General features: G+C 45.3%; 1 protein-coding gene across 5 annotated transcripts in view; it reads right to left on the minus strand.

The window, feature by feature from the left end:
- Positions 1–4,549: 4,549 nt before the first annotated feature.
- The window catches only part of LOC135912680 (mucin-5AC-like), a 39,466-nt gene continuing 25,373 nt past the window's right edge, over positions 4,550–18,642 (minus strand). For 3 of the 5 annotated variants that reach the window (XM_070522271.1, XM_070522273.1, XM_070522272.1), the window contains 6 exons: positions 18,150–18,314; positions 15,595–15,858; positions 13,440–13,703; positions 10,316–10,579; positions 7,455–7,718; positions 4,550–5,218 (listed from right to left, as the gene is read on the minus strand). In XM_070522271.1, coding sequence (XP_070378372.1) covers positions 4,653–5,218; positions 7,455–7,718; positions 10,316–10,579; positions 13,440–13,703; positions 15,595–15,858; positions 18,150–18,314 — 1,787 coding nt within the window. In that variant the 3' untranslated portion in view covers positions 4,550–4,652. The remainder of the gene's footprint in view (positions 5,219–7,454; positions 7,719–10,315; positions 10,580–13,439; positions 13,704–15,594; positions 15,859–18,149; positions 18,315–18,642) is intronic. The other 2 variants (XM_070522274.1, XM_065445193.2) reach the window with 2 other exon arrangements.

The raw sequence follows: 18,642 nt of genomic DNA on the forward strand, positions 1-18,642 counted from the left end.
ACGAGACTATTGCTACAGGCACCTGCGGGGGAAATAGACCGTGGCAGTAAATTTCGCCTCCCAGATAAAGTCAAGCAAATGTAATGAAGTATCCTTCTGCAGATGCACCTGGATGTCGACTTCACATGGTGCTCCGCCTACTTCATTCGCCGTGCGGACAGCCCGAACTGCGTGAAACCTGCTAGGTTTCACGCAGTTCACGCAGTGCTAGGTGCCTGAGCCTTTTGCAGCATGTGTACGTGCCCATACACTTGACACCTGCGGCAGAAAGGATGTTCCACATCTTCCGCCAAGATTTGTGAATGGTGGCGCTGGCTAACACTCCCAGGGTTCTAGCAGGAAACATAAATACCCAAGAAAGTGGATGGGAAAACGTCGCCGCGTGAGCTCAATTGGTAGAGCATCGCAAGCGTAATACGAAGACTTGGGATCGTTGCCCACCTGCGGCAAGTTGTTTTTTCATCCACTTTCATTTCCATTTATTTACAATTGATTTAATTGATTTAGTAAGTACAAGTAATTTCCCCTACGTTGTCCTTGGTGTCTATGTTTGTTGGCTTTTTATGGTACGGTTAATAAAATATCGGGCTCTCAGTTAACCCCATTTATTTTCGTTTGTTGCATAACGAGGGTATCATATCCGGCAACGTTGATGTGTTCAGGTAGCATGCGTGGGTTTATTGAGCAGTTGCCTTCAATCAAGGAGATCACGACTCGTGATCTCTTTGTGATCTCCTACCGCCTAAGAAGGTATATATATATATATATATATATATATATATATATATATATATATATATATATATATATATACACATTATTAGGCGGTAGGACTTTATTCGATGCGTATTACGAAGTAAACTAAATCCACGCTAGCGAGCGACGCTGCCCTCCTGGTAACGCGAGGAGCGGCAGAGCCTTCGCATCCTTCAATGCTTGGCGGCGCACATGAATGGTGTTGCAAGCGGGTAAGTTTCCGAGTGAGCACCTCGAGTGAGCACCTCGAAGTCTGTGGTCCTCGTGAGATACAAAATGCCATCGACCACTTGTGCCGTGAATGGGTGCCAGCACTTCAATAATAGTACCATACGCATATCCTGCTACTAAACTTGGCATGGCAAAAAAAGGAAAGAAAAAAGAAAGAAAAAGTAAACGCAAAAAAAAGAAGGAATCCTGCCTCGTACAGCCAGAAAGCATGGCCTTCAGTGATCAGTTTCTGTTACCTGGAGGGAGCCGTCGCTGGGACGTAAATTTGAACACCGCCTATAATTGCAGAAATTAGTCGCTGCTTCAGAAACCATGAACGGCGAGAACATTGGCTTGATAAACAAGATATTACTTTCCTACAGATACGGCCGCAGTTGTCGTCTGCTTGCCACCAATGACGTCGTGTTTATTTATTTTATTTATTTCACAATACTGCCGGCTTCCATTTGGAAGCCCAGGCATGAGTGGTGCAATCACATGATTTCAAACGCCTTTTCCTCAAGGTAACAGACAAAAAAAGAATAATAAAAAGACAGCCTAATAGGCAAGGCAAAAATATTCTAATACCACGAGTACAAAGAAATACGACGATGCCATCACATTTGCTGCCAATAGGAAAGGCGTAATAAAAGAGATATCAGAACATGTAACCTACAGAAGATAAAACCTACAGAAGATATGAGAAAAATATTGGCGCCCTCAGCTCTCTCGCTAATCTCACAAAACGAGAAACCCCCTACACAACTCGAGCTCCTGAGACTTGGTGTGTTCCTCAACTTCGGACTAATTATGGCCAGCAAATGTTATGCCACTGGCTGCCCAGTTTACTCAATGATCTCACCAGATGCAATATCGATGTGCTCATTTGTTGCGCAAAAAATCTGCGTGATATGTTCCTGCAATCTTGACTGTGTACCGTTGTATTTAGTGATTTTCTGCCCTTAGTGTTTTTGCTCTTCTTTCTTTTCTTTTTTTTTCTTCTCTCTTTTTCCCCCTACCGTTTCCCACCTGCCCTGCTGCTGCCATTGTAAACGGAACCTGGGGCCAGTCAAGCTGCTTCTCCACAGCTTTTTTCCCCTTGTTTTTCCGCCACAACCATGTACCTCCTTGCTTGTGCAAACAAATAAATAAAAAAATGAAAAAAAGAAACAATGAACGCATGACATTACAAGTACGTCTGTTCTGTAGTTAAGAAAGAATCGGGAGTGGCTGAATTGACCACGCTTTGCGGAAGGGCGTTCCATTCGCGAATTGTTTTGGGCATGAAGGAAGAAAGATATGCGTTTGTTCGAACATGCGGCAATAATATGGTTTGATTGTGCTCACCTCTGCTAGGTCGCGATTTATGAAATTGCATGTAGTTGTCAAATCTCATTTTAGTGTGGTTGTCAACTATGTTATACATTGTTTGTAGACGGTGCATTTTGTGCCGAGCTTCTAGTGTCTGGAGCCGAGATCGCAATCTTAAATCGGTGACTGAAATGCGCCAATCATAAGCATTAGAGATAAATCTAAGAGCTTTTTTTGTACTCTTTCAATAATGTCTATACCAGCCTTTGTGTGAAGGTCCCAGACAATATCTGCATTCTCGAGTATTGGCCTAATAACCGTCTTATATACGGTTAATTTGGTAGCACTAGTGCAGTTTTTCAAATGGTGCTTTAATAACCATAACTTTTTCGTTGCTTCCGAGGAAACATCTCGAACATGAGCGTTATAGCTCATCTTAGAATCAATTATAATTCCAAGATACGTGAATTACTCTACTTGTCTAATATCCGTATTGTCTATCTTGTAGGTGCAAATTAGTGGATTTTTTTTACGTGTAATAACCATGTGTGCGCGTTTCGAGATGTTTAGAGCCATATGCCAGTGGATACACCAGCCGTGTATTGCTATTAGACAGTCGGCTAAGCTAGATTGGTCATCCCCAGATTTAATGCTCGAATAAACAATGCAGTCGTCCGCAAAAAAAGTGGAACCGCACGGAAAACTTGCAAGCCAGGTCATTTAGGTAATTAAGAAAAAGTGGTCCTAAAATCGAACCCTGTGGAACCCCCGAAAGTACAGAGACGAACGATGAGTTCGAAGCACCTATGCTGACAAATTCTTTTCGATGCGTCAAGTACGAATCAAGCCAATGCAAAATTTGTTCGCTGTGTATGATGCTGTTTAGCTGTATCATCATTTTTTTTGTGTGTGGGACCCGATCGAAGTCTTTCTGGAAATATAGAAAAAAAGAATATCTACCTGCTCACCTCGATAGATTTGGGTGTGGAGGCGGGAAGCGCCGGCGTTCCTCTTTATCTAAGCGTGATCTCAATCGATCACGCTTAGGATGCTTCAGAGGAGGTCATATCCCTCGCGAGGTTTCTTAAGCAGGATTTACCCGGAAATTGACGCACAGTGCCCGGATTGTGGGGAGGAGGTTAGCACTCCGTCTCATGTGCTCTGGCAGTGTCCTGCGTTACGGGATACGTCCCTCATCAGCCCTCATCAGCGAACGGGACTGGGACGAGGCCATACCTAGTACGGAACTCAAGCTCCAGTCCATGGCCGTCCAGAGGGCCCGTGAAAAAGCGGAGAGGCTTCGCCTCCCGATTCCGACATGGGAGCAGCCAGCGACGAGCCCGGGGCCCCAACGGGTCTCCGCTGGCTAGTCTCTCAGGACCTCAATAAAAGTTCATTGTCTGTCTGTCTACCTGCCCACCTCAGTCCAAGATTGCCAGTATTTCGTTAGTCATATGAAGTAACTGTGTAGTGGTCGAAACGCCACGCCTGAGTCCGTGCTGACTCTCACTAAAGAAGTCATTATTGTTTAAAAGGAAAATTAAGTGCTTAGAAATAAAGTGTTCCATTACCTTAGAAGAGGTGCAGAGTAGAGAGACAGGTATGCAATTTTCTACATTAAGCTTGTCTCCCTTTTTGTGCACTGGTTATTTTGGCGACTTTCCAGTCATTACGTAGATCCCCTTCGTTTAAACTTGCGTTAAATATTATGAACAGGTATTCCGCGGACCATTCAGCGAACCGATTGAAAAAGCATCAGGTACGTCGTCAGGACCTGCAGTTTTTTGGGATCTAAGTTGAGGAGTGACGAAAATATGCCTTCCTTAGATATGGCAAGATCTAGAAGCTCGAGACAAACGCAGACAAACGCAATCTTCCTGGGTGGGTTCGCCTAAACGCTATCAGAATCTCTATCGCGCTCACATATAACTGTTTCCAGTATGCTTCTAGCGTACGACTACATCTCAGTGAAGATTGAAAAATTGTGATGAAAAGGTTCCGTGCAATTTTCCGCGTTAACCCTTTGCGATTGGGCACTATGAACCGCAAGCTTTACGTTACACTTAAATAACGGGTACCATAAAATTGTCTGTCAGTCCTTTGAAAACCTGCAGCTTGGCGTATGTAGGCCGTAACGGCGGCGTAGATGGTTAGAACACGGCCCTACAAACTGAGTGTAAGAACTTACGCATGGCGTAGGGTGTTGAAATCGACCCGATAGGATTTGCGGAACGAAGCCCACATCCTACATTTGGCACGAAATGCTGCGTTCGTGAAGTAACTTAAGAGGGATCCGATTAACTTTATTGGGCATTCAATGTACTGCTGCGCTCGTATCAAAGTGCCTGCGTAGAGCGCTGGCACAAAGGCGCTCATCAAAGGCACTCGGGCCTGTTCGCGAGCGTCGGCCAATTGCACGTCTGCCGCTGGATGTCGAAAATGGTGCTTTGCCCGCAAGTTCGTAAGATTGGGCGAGAATGGACGCACTGATAGTACTTGGCGCAGTCCGACTCGTGAGGCAAAAGTTTGCCGCTTTCGACACCTTTGCAGAGGTCGCCTTCGTTCTTCCGGGTTACCGGCACTACAACAGACGTTGGACGATCCGCTGGCTTCGTAGGCGGGGCAGATGACGTCGTGATTTTGGGCGTCGGATGATCTGGTGCAGTTGTGGGCAAGGCCGACGAAGCCTCGAGTTCAGGCGTTGAAGGAACCGATGGCGCCGTAGTCGGGACAGGCGACGTTTCGGCTTGAGGCGTTGGACTCTCGGTTGGCGTGTTAGGCGAGACAGGCGCAGTCGCAAACAGACGGTCGCTGCTTTTATCGGTCGCTGTGGCCGGTTGCGTGGTAGGTGGCACTGCTTTACCAGGAGTGCTTGACTCGGAGTGATCGTCATTAAGATTTCCGAGCAACTCCCACCGAAAACGTCCACCATCTTGATCCCCTGGGATACAAAGCGGATGGAAGCAGTAACTGGTCAGCAATCCAGATAAGCAAGCGACGTTTAGGTTATTGGTGCAAAATAACTTAAAGAGGAGATAGATAGAACTGCAGTCGTTACAGGCATAAGTAACTGCACAATATAAACATAGAGATTTGAATGAAGAAAATAAAAATTCCGAGCGATACCATCTCATGGTTGATGTCGATATCAATACAATAAGCATAAAGTTATTGTAGCGGCACAACATACCACCACTGTAGAGACCCGTCATTCATGAGGCGTATTTGCCTACGTGATGCTTTCTCTCCTTTCCCTTTGGACACACTGCGCGAACCAGTGGTGTCAACGCGAAGTCCGAGCGTGGCGTGTGTGTGAATATATAATCAGGCAAGGTTCTCAAAATAGAGCATATGACGTGGGCTTATTTCCGCCCTACTGTGGAAAAGTTTCAATTGACTTTTAATATGTCTGCATTCTAGTGTACTTGACGCATGGATATACTTATAACAAATAATTATGGGGTTTTACATGCGAAAACCACTTTCTGATTATGAGGCAAGCCGTAGTGGAGGACTCCGGAAATTTGGACCTCCTGGGGTTCTTTAATGTGCACCTATATCTCAGTACACAAGTGGTTTCGCATTTCACCCCCATCGAAATTCGGCCGCCATGGCCGGGATTCGATCCCGCGACCTCGTGCTCGGCAGCCCAACACTATAGCCACTGAGCAACCACGGCGGGTTGTATGTATGTATGTATGTATGTATGTATGTATGTATGTATGTATGTATGTATGTATGTATGTATGTATGTATGTATGTATGTATGTATGTATGTATGTATGTATGTATGTATGTATGTATGTATGTATGTATGTATGTATGTATGTATGTATGTATGCATGCATGCATGCATGCATGCATGCATGCATGTATGTATGTATGTATGTATGTATGTATGTATGTATGTATGTATGTATGTATGTATGTATGTATGTATGTATGTATGTATGTATGTATGTATGTATGTATGTATGTATGTATGTATGTATGTATGTATGTATGTATGTATGTATGTATGTATGTATGTATGTATGTATGTATGTATGTATGTATGTATGTATGTACCTGCGTATGTAACTGGTTTCCCGCCTACCTGGGTACAATGGCTAGCCCATGGTCTAATGTGTAGCGCATGGGGAAGCTAGTTTAGGGAACCGGGTTGAAAACCGTCGAAACAAATTCGGTCATCTAGCATGTGGTAATATGTACATATGCGCGGTACTTCAACGGACCTTTTTCATGCCGACATGGGTCACTGTAGGCGCGGGACTGCATAGGTTCCACTTTTCGAAGATATTCTTTGGCGCCGTCTTGGAACACTAAGTATCTATTACATGGTCTGGCGCAGCCTTCAATGAACCTCTTTGATGCCAACTTGGGTCTCTAAGTATGGGGTAGCAGGTTGTGTGCCGCTCTTCAATGAACGTCTTTGATGCCAACTTGGAAAACTTGGTATGCGAAACCGGAACTCTGCCGCTCTACAACGACAAAAAAAGATCCTTTAAGTTTTTCCGATGCCGGGCGGAATCAAATCTATGCCACAAGGGCTCCTCATGGCCAACAACCCGACAGCTTAGCCAGCTGCCCCACAAATGAATTGGGTATGTGCCGCTTTTCAATGAACCTCACGTCAACATCGGTCACATAATATGTGCCATCGGTCGTGCGACAAGCGAGGGAACAATTGTAAGCGTTCGCACGCACCGCTGTGCCCCGCCTTTCGGTGACGACGCGCACACTTCGCAGCGCCACCGCTAGATGGCGCCAAGTAGGCTTAGGGAACGGCGAAAGAGGAATTCCGCTGCAGTACACGCTTCACATAAAACTCGTTGGGACGGTGGCAATAGGTTGTGTCTCTATGCTGATTCAATTGTAAATGAGTTACACCCATATTCATCGTGAGATGGGTTCTGCTGATCTTTTTTTGTAGTTGAACAGCAGATATCCAGTGACACATACCCAGAGACCCAAGCTGGCCCGATGGTTAGTTTCATACGTGGTCACCTCAGCCCCGCATCCCAACGCTCTACACATTAGACCATAGGCTACCCCGTAACGCTCGTTGGTGGGAATATGGTTAGACACAGGCATACAGACAGAGAGGTAGCAAAAATACAGAAGGACATAATACAGATAGATAATAATCCTAGTCAAGCTTCGATTTTCTGGTGTACCTCGTGACATGAGGGATTCCGTTGTTGGCGCCGCTCGCGTAGTTGCACCAGGAGTAGAAGTTGTGGCCGTCGAATGCTCCTCCGTTGTGCTCAGAATGGATGGTACAAACGGAGTACGAGCATTCGACTTCGTGGTCTCCGGCGTGTTTTGTGGCGGAGCCTGCGTGGTAGGTGGCGCTGCTTCACCCGGAGTGGTTGATTCGGAGTTGTTGCCAAGATAGTTTCCGAGGAAGTCCCATAGAAAGCGCCCACCTTGCTGAAGGGCTGCGATCCAAAGCACATGGAAGCATTAGCTGGTCAGCAGTCAATGTAAGCGAGAGACGTTTAGATTATGGGTGCAAAATACCTTAAAGAGGAGATTGATCGAACTACACTCGTTACAGGCATTGTTGACTGTACAATATATATAGAAAGATTTCAATGAAGAAAGTAAAAATTCCGATAGAAACCATTTCTCAAAAAGGTCTATATTTATACAATTAGCACTGAGTGGTTGCAGCGGCACAACGTACCACCACTGCAGAGACGCGTCATGAATGACGCGTATTTGCATCCGGGATGCTTTCTCTCCTTTGCCTTTGGACACACTGCGCCATCCAGTGGTGTTGCCGCGAAATTAGCCCGTGACGCGCGGATAAAATGTTTCGATTAGAACATGTGACGCGGGTTCATTTCCGCCATACAGTGGAAAAGTTTTAAATGACTTTTAATACGTCTGCATTCTTAGGTTACTTCACGTATGTATGTATGTATGTATGTATGTATGTATGTATGTATGTATGTATGTATGTATGTATGTATGTATGTATGTATGTATGTATGTATGTATGTATGCATGCATGCATGCATGCATGCATGCATGCATGTATGTATGTATGTATGTATGTATGTATGTATGTATGTATGTATGTATGTATGTATGTATGTATGTATGTATGTATGTATGTATGTATGTATGTATGTATGTATGTATGTATGAAACCGTTTTCTCGCCTGTCTGGGTACAATGGATAGCCCACTGTCGAATCTGTAGCGCATCGTGTAGGGGTTATGAGGGAACAGGGTTCGAAAACAAACGTCGGCACAACTTGCGTCACCGAGCATGTGGCAATGCGTATATATGTGCGGCATTTCAACGATACTCTTTCATGCCGACATGAGTCACTGTAGGCGCGGGACTGGGTAGGTGCCACTATCCGAAGATATTCTTTGACGCCGTCTTGGAACACTAAGTATGTACCACTTCGTCTGTGCCAGTCCTCAATGCACCCCTATTCAACCTACTACCCAATACCCAGTGACCCAATTTGGGTCACTGGGTATTGGGTAGTAGGTTGTGTGCCGCGCTTCTAGGAGCGTCTTCGACGGAGCCTTAGATAAGTAGGTATGTGCAACTGGAAATGTGCCCCTCTACCGTAAGAACAAAGATACTCTGAATTTCCCCAATGCTGGGGGAATCAAATCCATGCCACAAGGGCTCCTCATGGCCAGCAACCCGACGGTTTAGCAGGCTGCGCCACAAAGGTATTGGATATGTGCAGCTTTTCAATGAACTTCTTGACGACTTGGCCCAACGAGTATGCGCCATTTTGTGTGCGACAAGCGAGGCAACAATTTGCAGCGTTCTCGCGCACCGGCATCCCACGTTTCTGGATAGCGCCGCCAGATGGCGCAGCGTGTCCTGAAATGAGCGCCAGAGAAGAGCCCGGTTGCCGCACGACACGTTTCTCGGTGTTCGCACGCACTGGGGTGGCCTGCCTTTCGGTGACGACCCGCAGACTAAGTGAGTAAGTAAGTGGGTAAGTAAGCAAATTAGTAAGTTATATAAGTAAGCCACATAAGTAAGTAAGTTGATAAGCAAGTAAGTGGGTAAGTAAGTTAGTAACTAACTAAGTTGGTAAGTAAATAGGTAAGTTGGTAAGTAAGTAAGTAAATAAATAACTAAGTGGGTAAGTAAGTAAGTAAGTAAGTAAGTAAGTAAGTAAGTAAGTAAGTAAGTAAGTAAGTAAGTAAGTAAGTAAGTGGGTAAATAAGTACGTAAATAGTAAGTAAGTAAGTAAGTAAGTAAGTAAGTAAGCAAGTAAGTAAGTGAAGTTGCTAGTCCCTGTTAACACACAACGAGCGTTTCAGGTTGCACAGGAAAAATACAGTTTTTTGCTGTCTACAGTTCAGTCTGTTTTTTTTTTGTTCGTGGACTGTAGAGTTTCAGCACAATTTCGCAGAACTATCTATGAGCACTGCCCCCCTTTCGTTCGCAGTTCCGCAGAGAATACCGCGCCAAGACGAGCCAAGCCAAGTTTGACGTCGCCAACTGAGTGGCAGGGCGGCGCGTGGGTGGCGTCTCGTAGCCTGCAGCCAACGCTTTGGCTACAGTCGCATGGTTGAATATGATTGGGCTCCACGTGGTTCTTCTCAGCAACTCCGCGAGATGGCGCCAAGTAGGCTTAGGAAAGCGCGAAAGAGGAATTCCGCTGCAGTACACGCCTCAGACGTAACTCGTTTCGACGGCGGTAACAGGTTGTCTCTCTATGTCGATTCAATAGTAAAGGCATTGAACCTATAGTCAGCCCGAGATGGGTTCGGCCGAATTTTATTGTAATTGAACAGCGGCACATAGCCAGTGACACATGCCCAGTGACTGAAGTTAGTCCAATGGTTGGCTTCAAACAGGTTACCTCAGCACCGCAGTACAATGCTCTACACATTAGACCATGGACTACCTGGTGACGCTCATTGGTGAGAATACGGTTAGAGACACAGACAGACAGACACACAGAGACGTAGCAGAAATACAGATGGACATAATACAGCTAGGTACAGATAGGTAATAATCCTAATCATGCTTCGATTTTCTGGTGTACCTCGTGAAATGAGGGATTCCGTTGCTGGCACCGCTTGCGTAGTTGCTCCAGGAGTCGCACTTGTTGGCGTCGAATGCTCCTCCGTTGCGCTCGGAATGGATGGTACAAATGGAGTACGAGCATTCGATTCCGTGGTCACAGGCGTGTTTTGTGGTGGAGCCTGCGTGGTAGGTGGCGCTGCTTGACCCGGAGTGCTTGATCCGGAGTTGTCGCCAAGGTAGTTTCCGAGCAAGTCCCATATAAAACGCCCACCTTTCTGAAGCGCTGCGATCCAAAGCGCATGGAAGCATTAACTGGTCTGCAGTCGACATAAGCGAGACACCTTTAGAGTAGTGGTGCAAAATACCTTAAAGAGGAGATTGATAGAACTACGGTCGTTAAAGGTGTAGTTAACTGTACAACATAAATACAGAGATTTCAATGAAGAAAGTAAAAATTACGACAGAAAGCATCTCTCAAATAATGTGTATATTCATACAACTAGCACTAAATTGTTGTAGCGGCACAACGTACCACCACTGCAGAGACGCGTCATTTATGAGGCGTATTTGCATTGCGGATGCTTTACCTCCTTTCCCTTTTAATACACTGCGCTATCCAGTAGTGTCGCCGCGAAGCCAGCACGTCGTCGGTGTGTTAATATATAACCAGACAATATTTTCTTAATGGAGCATATGACGTGGGTTCATTACCGCACTGCACTAGAGAAGTTTTGACATTTAAATTTTAATATGTGTACACACTACACTCAGGGTACTTCACGCATGTATGTATGTATGTATGTATGTATGTATGTATGTATGTATGTATGTATGTATGTATGTATGTATGTATGTATGTATGTATGTATGTATGTATGTATGTATGTATGTATGTATGTATGTATGTATGTATGTATGTATGTATGTATGTATGTATGTATGCATGTATGTATGTATGTATGTATGTATGTATGTATGTATGTATGTATGTATGCATGCATGTATGTATGTATGTATGTATGTATGTATGTATGTATGTATGTATGTATGTATGTATGTATGTATGTATGTATGTATGTATGTATGTATGTATGTATGTATGTATGTATTAATAATAATATTTGGGGTTTTACGTGCCAAAACCACTTTCTGATTATGAGGCACGCCGTAGTGGAGGACTCCGGAAATTTTGACCACCTGGGGTTCTTTAACGTGCACCTAAATCTAAGCACACGGGTGTTTTCGCATTTCGCCCCCATCGAAATGCGGCCGCCGTGGCCGGGATTCGATCCCGCGACCTCGTGCTCAGCAGCCGAAATGTATGTATGTATGTATGTATGTATGTATGTATGTATGTATGTATGTATGTATGTATGTATGTATGTATGTATGTATGTATGTATGTATGTATGTATGTATGTATGTATGTATGTATGTAACCATTTTTCTGCTTACGTGGGTACAAAGGATAGCTCAGCACAATGCGTTGGCGCGCTAGTTAGTGCAAATCCATAATTACTTTGTTTAGTGCAAAACAACGGACACAAGAAAGACGACCAGGACAAGGCGCTACTCTCAACTGACGTCATTTTATTGCGTCACTCCTTTATAGAGAACAGAATCCAGAAGAACAAGCGCAGTGAGCACCATGGGAGGGAACCACCACAATATCCGATCACCAGAGTGCACTAATGGGACAGAATCCAAAAAAGCATATTCAACCCTGTACAAGGTTAAAGAAGGCACACTAATGCACTGCGAACCCAGTCAGAATTATCGGAAACTTTTTACATACATGCATTCATTAGATTCACAGTGCATTAGTGTGCCTTCTTTAAACCTTGTACAGGGCTGAATATGTATTTTTTTATTCTGTCACATGAGTGCACTCTGGGGATCGGATGTTGTGGTGGTTCCTACACATGGTGCTCACTCCGCATGTTCTTCTGGATTATGCTCTTATAAAGGAGTGACACAATAAACTGACGTCAGTTGAGAGTAGCGCCTTGTCCTGTCGTCGTTTTTGTATCCGTTGTTTTGTTGTAAACAAAGTAATTATGGACAATGGATAGCCCACTGTCGAATCGGTAGCGCATCGTGTTGGTGTGCTGAGGAACAGGGTTCGAAAACAAACGTCATAACAACTTGCGTCACTGAGCATGTGGCAATGCCTACATAAGTGCGGCTTTTCAACGTTACTCTTTCGTGCCGACATGAGTCACTGTAAGCGCGGCACAGGGTAGGTGCCACTTTTCGAAGATAATCTTTGACGCCGTCTTGGAACAATAAGTATGTACCACTTGGTCTGTACTAGTCTTTAATGAACCCCTCTGATTCCAACTTGCGTCACTGGGTATTGAGTAGTAGGTTGTGTTCCGCGCTTCTAGGAATGTCTTTGACGCAGACTCGGATAACTAGGTATGTGCAACTGGAAATGCGTCCCTCTACAATAAGAACAGCGATCCTTCGAATTTTCCCGATGCTGCGCGGAATCAAATTTTGCCACAAGGGCTCCTTAGGGCCAGAACCAGACGGTTTAGCAGGCTGCCCCACAAATGCATTAGGCATGTGCAGCTTTTCAATGAATCTCTAGTCAACTTGGCTCACCTAGTATTTGTCATTTGGCGTACGACAAGCGAGAGAACTATTCTCAACGTTCGCACGCGCTGGTGTGCCCTGTCTTTAGGTGACGAAGGCCTGACTTTCCAGCGACCCCGCTAGACGGCGCCAAGTAGGCTTAGGGAAGCACAAAAGAGGAATCCCGCTGCAGTACACGCTTCATAAGTAACTCGATTCGACCGTGGTAACAGGTTGTGTCACTATGTCAGCTCAATAGTAAAGGCATGGCGCCCATAGTCAGCCGGAGATGGATTCTGCCGAATTTGATTGTAACTGAACAGCGCCACACACCCGGTGAGAGCCAAGTTGGTCCAGTGGTTGGTGTAAAACCTGGTTACCTCAGCACCGCAGTGCAATCGTCTACACTTTAGACCATGAACTACCCAGTGACGCTTGCTGGCGAGAATACGTTTAGAGGCACAGACAGGCAGACACACAGAGAGGTAGCAGAAATACAGATGTACATAATACATCTAGATATAGATAGATAATAACCCTAATCATGCTTCGATTTTCTGGTATACCTCGTGACATGAGGGATTCCGTTGTGGGCGCCGCTTGTGTAGTTGCTCCAGGAGTCGCACTTGTTGCCGTCGAATGCTCCTCCGTTGCGCTCTCAATGGATGGCTCAAACAGAGTGCGAGCATTCGACTCCGTGGTCTCAGGCGTGTTTTGCGGCGGAGCCTGCGTGGTAGGTGGCGCTGCTTGACCCGGAGTGCTTGATCCGGAGTTGCTGCCAAGATAGTTTCCGAGCAAATCCCATAGAAAACGTCCTCCTTTCTGAAGTGCTGCGATCCAAAGCAGACGGAAGCTTTAACTGGTCAGCAGTCGAGATAAGCGAGAGATGTTTAGAGTATTGGTGCAAAAACCTAAAGAGGACATTGATAAAGCTACAGTCGTTACAAGTATAGGTAACTGTAGAATAAAATATAGAGATTTCAATGAAGAAAGTAAAATTTGAAGAGATGCCATGTCACGGTTAATGTCGATATTAATGCGATGAGAATTCAACCATTGTAGCCACCCGATCTACCGCCACCGCAGAGATGCGCCGTGCATGCGGCGTATTTGCATCCGGGATGCTTTCTTTCATTTCCATTTGGACACACTAAGCCACTCAGTGGTGTCGCTGCGAAGCCTGCATGTGGCGCGTATCTGAATATATATTCAGACAAGGTTTTCTCAATAGGGCATATGACGTGGATTCATTTCCGCGCTCAGCTGGAAAAGTGGTCATGGTATTTTAATGCATTCGCATTCCTAGATTAGTACACGCATTTCCGGGGCCTTCTCATGTATGTATGTATGTATGTATGTATGTATGTATGTATGTATGTATGTATGTATGTATGTATGTATGTATGTATGTATGTATGTATGTATGTATGTATGTATGTATGGTATGTATGTATGTATGTATGTATGTATGTATGTATGTATGTTTGTATGTATGTATGTATGTATGTATGTATGTATGTATGTATGTATGTATGTATGTATGTATGTATGTATGTATGTATGTATGTATGTATGTATGTATGTATGTCATGTATGTATGTATGTATGTATGTATGTATGTATGTATGTATGTATGTATGTATGTATGTATGTATGATGTATGTATGTATGTATGTATGTAACCGTTATCCCGCTTGCGTGGGCACAATGATAGCCCAAGGCCGAATCGGTAGCGCATCGGGTTGCATTGCTGAGGGAACAGGGTTCGAACACAAACGTCGGAACAACTTGCATCACTGGGCATGGGGCAATGCGTACGTATGTGCGGCTTTTCAACGAAATTCTTTCATGCCGACATGACTCGCTGAAGGCGCGGGTCTAGGTAGGTGCCACTTCTCGAAGATATTCTTTGACGCCGTCGAGGACCACCGAGTATGCGCCACTTGATCTGTGTTAGCCTTAAATGAATCTCTTTGATGCCAACGTGGATAACTGGGAATTTGCACTGGAAATGCGCCGCTGTAGAACGACACAAAGGATCCTTTAAAATTTTCCGATGCCCGGCAGAATCAAATCCACGTCAAAAGGAATCCGGAAGGCCAGCAACCAGACAGCTTAGCCACCTGCGCCACAAAGGATTTGGGTATGTGCCGCTTTTCAATGAACTCATGTCAACTTGGCTCACTTAGTATGAGCCAATGGTTGGGCGACAAGCGAGGGAACAATTCTGAGCGTTCGCACGCACCGCTGTGCCCTGCCTTTCGGTGATGACGTGCAGACTTCGAAGCTGTGCCGCCAGATGGCGCGGAGTGTGCTTAGGGCACCGTGAAAGAGGAGTGCCGCTGCAGTACACACCTGATACAAAACTCGATTTGAATGTGCCACTAGGCTAATTCTCTCTATGTTGATTCATCGCTGAATGCATTACGCCGACAGCCATCATGAGATGGGTTCTCCCGAATTTTGTTATAATTGAACAGCGGCACATACTCGGTGAACAAAGTTCGTTCAATGGTTGGTCTAAAACCTGGTTACCCCAGTACCGCAGTCCGATGTTCTACACGTTAGACCACGAACTACCCAGTAACGCTCCTTGGCGGGTATACGGTTAGAGGCACAGACAGGCAGACACACACAGAGATAGCAGAAATACAGATGGACACAATGCAGCTAGATACAGATAGGTAATAATCCTAATCATGTTTAGATTTTCTAGTGTACCTCGTGAAATTAGCGATTCCGTTGCTGACGTCGCTCGCGTAGTTGTTTCAGGAGCAGCAGTTGTTGCCGTCAAGTGCTTCTCCGTTCCGCTCGGAATGGATGGTACAAGCGGAGCACGAGCATTCGACACCGTGTTCTCAGGCGTGTTTTGTGGCGAAGCCTGCGTGGTAGGTGGCGCTGCTTGGCCCGGAGTGCTTGTTCGGGAGTTGCTGCCAAGATAGTTTCCGAGCAAGAACCATAGAAAGCGCCCACCTTGCTGAAGTGCTGTGATCCAAAGCGCATGGAAGAATTAACTGGTCAGCAGTCGAGATAAGCGAGATACGTTTAGGTTATTGATGCAAAGTAACTTGCGGAGATTGCAGTACTGCAGTCGTTACAGGCATAGTTAACTGTACAATATATATATACAAAGAGTTCAATGAAGGAGGTGAAAATTCCGACAGGAACCCTCTCTCAAATAATGTCTATATTTATACACCTCGCACGTAACTGTTGTAGCGGCACAACGTACACCACTGCAGAGACGCGTACTGTATGATGTGTATTTGCATCGCGGATGCTTTCTTTCCTTTCAATTTGGTCATACTGCGCCATCCAGTGGTGTCGCCGCGAACGGCGCACGTGGCGTGTGTGTGAATATATAATCAGACAAGATTTTCTGAACAGAGCATATGACGCGGATTCATTTCCCTGCTGCACTGGAAAAGTTTTGACCTTTAATACATCTGCATTCTTAGGGTACTTCACGCAATTCTGGGGCTACGCATGTATGCACACGTACATACGCACATACATGTATGCATGTATGTATGTATGTATGTATGTATGTATGTATGTATGTATGTATGTATGTATGTATGTATGTATGTATGTATGTATGTATGTATGTATGTATGTATGTATGTATGTATGTATGTATGTATGTATGTATGTATGTATGTATGTATGTATGTATGTATGTATGTATGTATGTATGTATGTATGTATGTATGTATGTATGTATGTATGTATGTATGTATGTATGTAACCGTTTTCCCGCCTGCCTGGCTAGAATGGGTAGCCCATGGTCATATGGCTAGCGCATCGAGCGGCTGTGCTGAGGGAGCAGGGATCGAAAACAAACGTCCGAACAACATGCCTTGCATGGTGCAATGTAGACATATGTGCAACTGAAAGTGCCACTCTACAATGAGAACAATGATCCTTTAAAATTTTTCCGATGCTGGGCGGAATGAAATCAATGCCACAAGTGCTCCTCAGATACAGCAAGTCGATGGTTTAGCAGGCTGCGCCACAAATGCATTGGGCGCATGCCGCTTTTCGGTGAACCTCTCGTCAACTTGGCTGACCGAGTATGTGTCATTTGGTGTGCGACAAGCAAGAGAACAATTCTCAGCGTTCGCGCTCACCGGCGTCCCACGCTTCCCGCCAGCGCTACTAGAAGGCGCAGCGTGTTTTTAAATGAGCGCGAGAGAAGAGCCTGGTTTTCGCACGACACATTTCTCTGCGTTCGCACCTAACCGGCGTCCCATGTCTTTCGGGGCAGACGCGCAGACTTCGCAGCGGCACCGCCAGATAGCGCCAAGTAGGCTCAGGGAACCGCGATAGAGTTGTACCGTTGCAGTGCACGTCTCACATACAACTCGTTTCGACCATGGAAATAGGATGTGTCTCTGCGTTGATTCAATAGTAAACGCATTACGCCCATAGCCATCGTGAGATGGGTTCTGCCGAATTTTGTGTTTGCAATTGAGAAGCCGCACACATCTAGTTGCACAGAACCAGTGAAGAAAGTTTGCGTCAAAGAGTTGCATTAAGGAGAAAGAGAGAGAGAAACGACTTCAGAGAAATGAAGATTGTGTTTGTTTACTGCGTTTGGAGCCCATCTTCGAGTGCCTCACTGGCCATTGCGGCTCGCCAGGCCTGGTGGAGTATTGCCATTTGGCTTCCCAAGTCCTCTTCGGAGAGTGGCGCCTCCCATGACCAATTGCTGAGTGTGTCATTGAGTAGCACCGAGACGGCGTCTTCTAGACGCTGCGTGCATTGGTAAGTCATGTGTTCGAGTGTCCGAGTTGTGTCGCACCGCGGACATCGGTCACTGTGTTTGCCGGAAAAAAAATTTGCGGAGTCTATGTAAATGTGGGTGGTTGTTTGTTTGTATTCGGCGAAACTTCCTCGCTTATCACCTGTTGAGATGACCTGCACGTACTCAGTGACCCAAGTGGGTCCAACGTTTGGTTTCAAGTCTGCTTCTCTCAGCAGCGCAGTTCAATGCTCTATCCATTAGACCATGGAGTACCCAGTGAGGCTGGTTGGCGGGAACGTGGTTAGAGATAGTAGAAATACAGATAGACATCTGGAAAGTGCGTGAAGGATCCCGAGAATGCTAATCACATTAAAAGATCAGGGAGACGCAGATAAAATGCTAGACGGTGACATGTGTAGTAAAACCAGATAAGATCAAGTAGGCTAGGTTACTATTTGTCGCCGCCCCATCGCAAAGGGGGTGCAAATAAAAGTAATCATCCTCATCATGTTTGGATTTTCTGGTGTACCTCGTGACATGAAGGATTCCGTTGTTGACGCCGCTTGCGTACTTGCTCCAGGAGCAGTAGTTGTTGCCGTCAAATGCGCTGCTTGGCCCGGAGTGCTTGATTGGGAGTTGATGCCAAGATAGTTTCCGAGCAAGAACCATAGAAAACGCCCACCTTGCTGAAGTGCTGTGATCCAAAGCGCATGGAAGCATTAACTGGTGAGCAGTCGAAATAAGCAAGATAGGTTTAGGTGATTGATGCAAAATAACTTGAGGTGATTGACATTACTGCAGTCGTTATTGTCATAGTTAACTGTACAATATAAATACGAAGATTCCAATAAAGAAGGTAAAAATTCCGAGAGACACCATCTCTCAAATGATGTCTATATTTATATACTTAGCACGTAATTGTTGTAGGGGTACAACGTACCACCACTGCAGAGACGCGTCATGTATGAGTCGTATTTGCATCGCGTATGCTTTCTCTCCTTTCAATTTTGACATACTGCGGC

This window comes from Dermacentor albipictus, chromosome 7 (genome assembly GCF_038994185.2).
Source record: "Dermacentor albipictus isolate Rhodes 1998 colony chromosome 7, USDA_Dalb.pri_finalv2, whole genome shotgun sequence".
In the NCBI taxonomy this organism is placed as follows: domain Eukaryota; kingdom Metazoa; phylum Arthropoda; class Arachnida; order Ixodida; family Ixodidae; genus Dermacentor; species Dermacentor albipictus.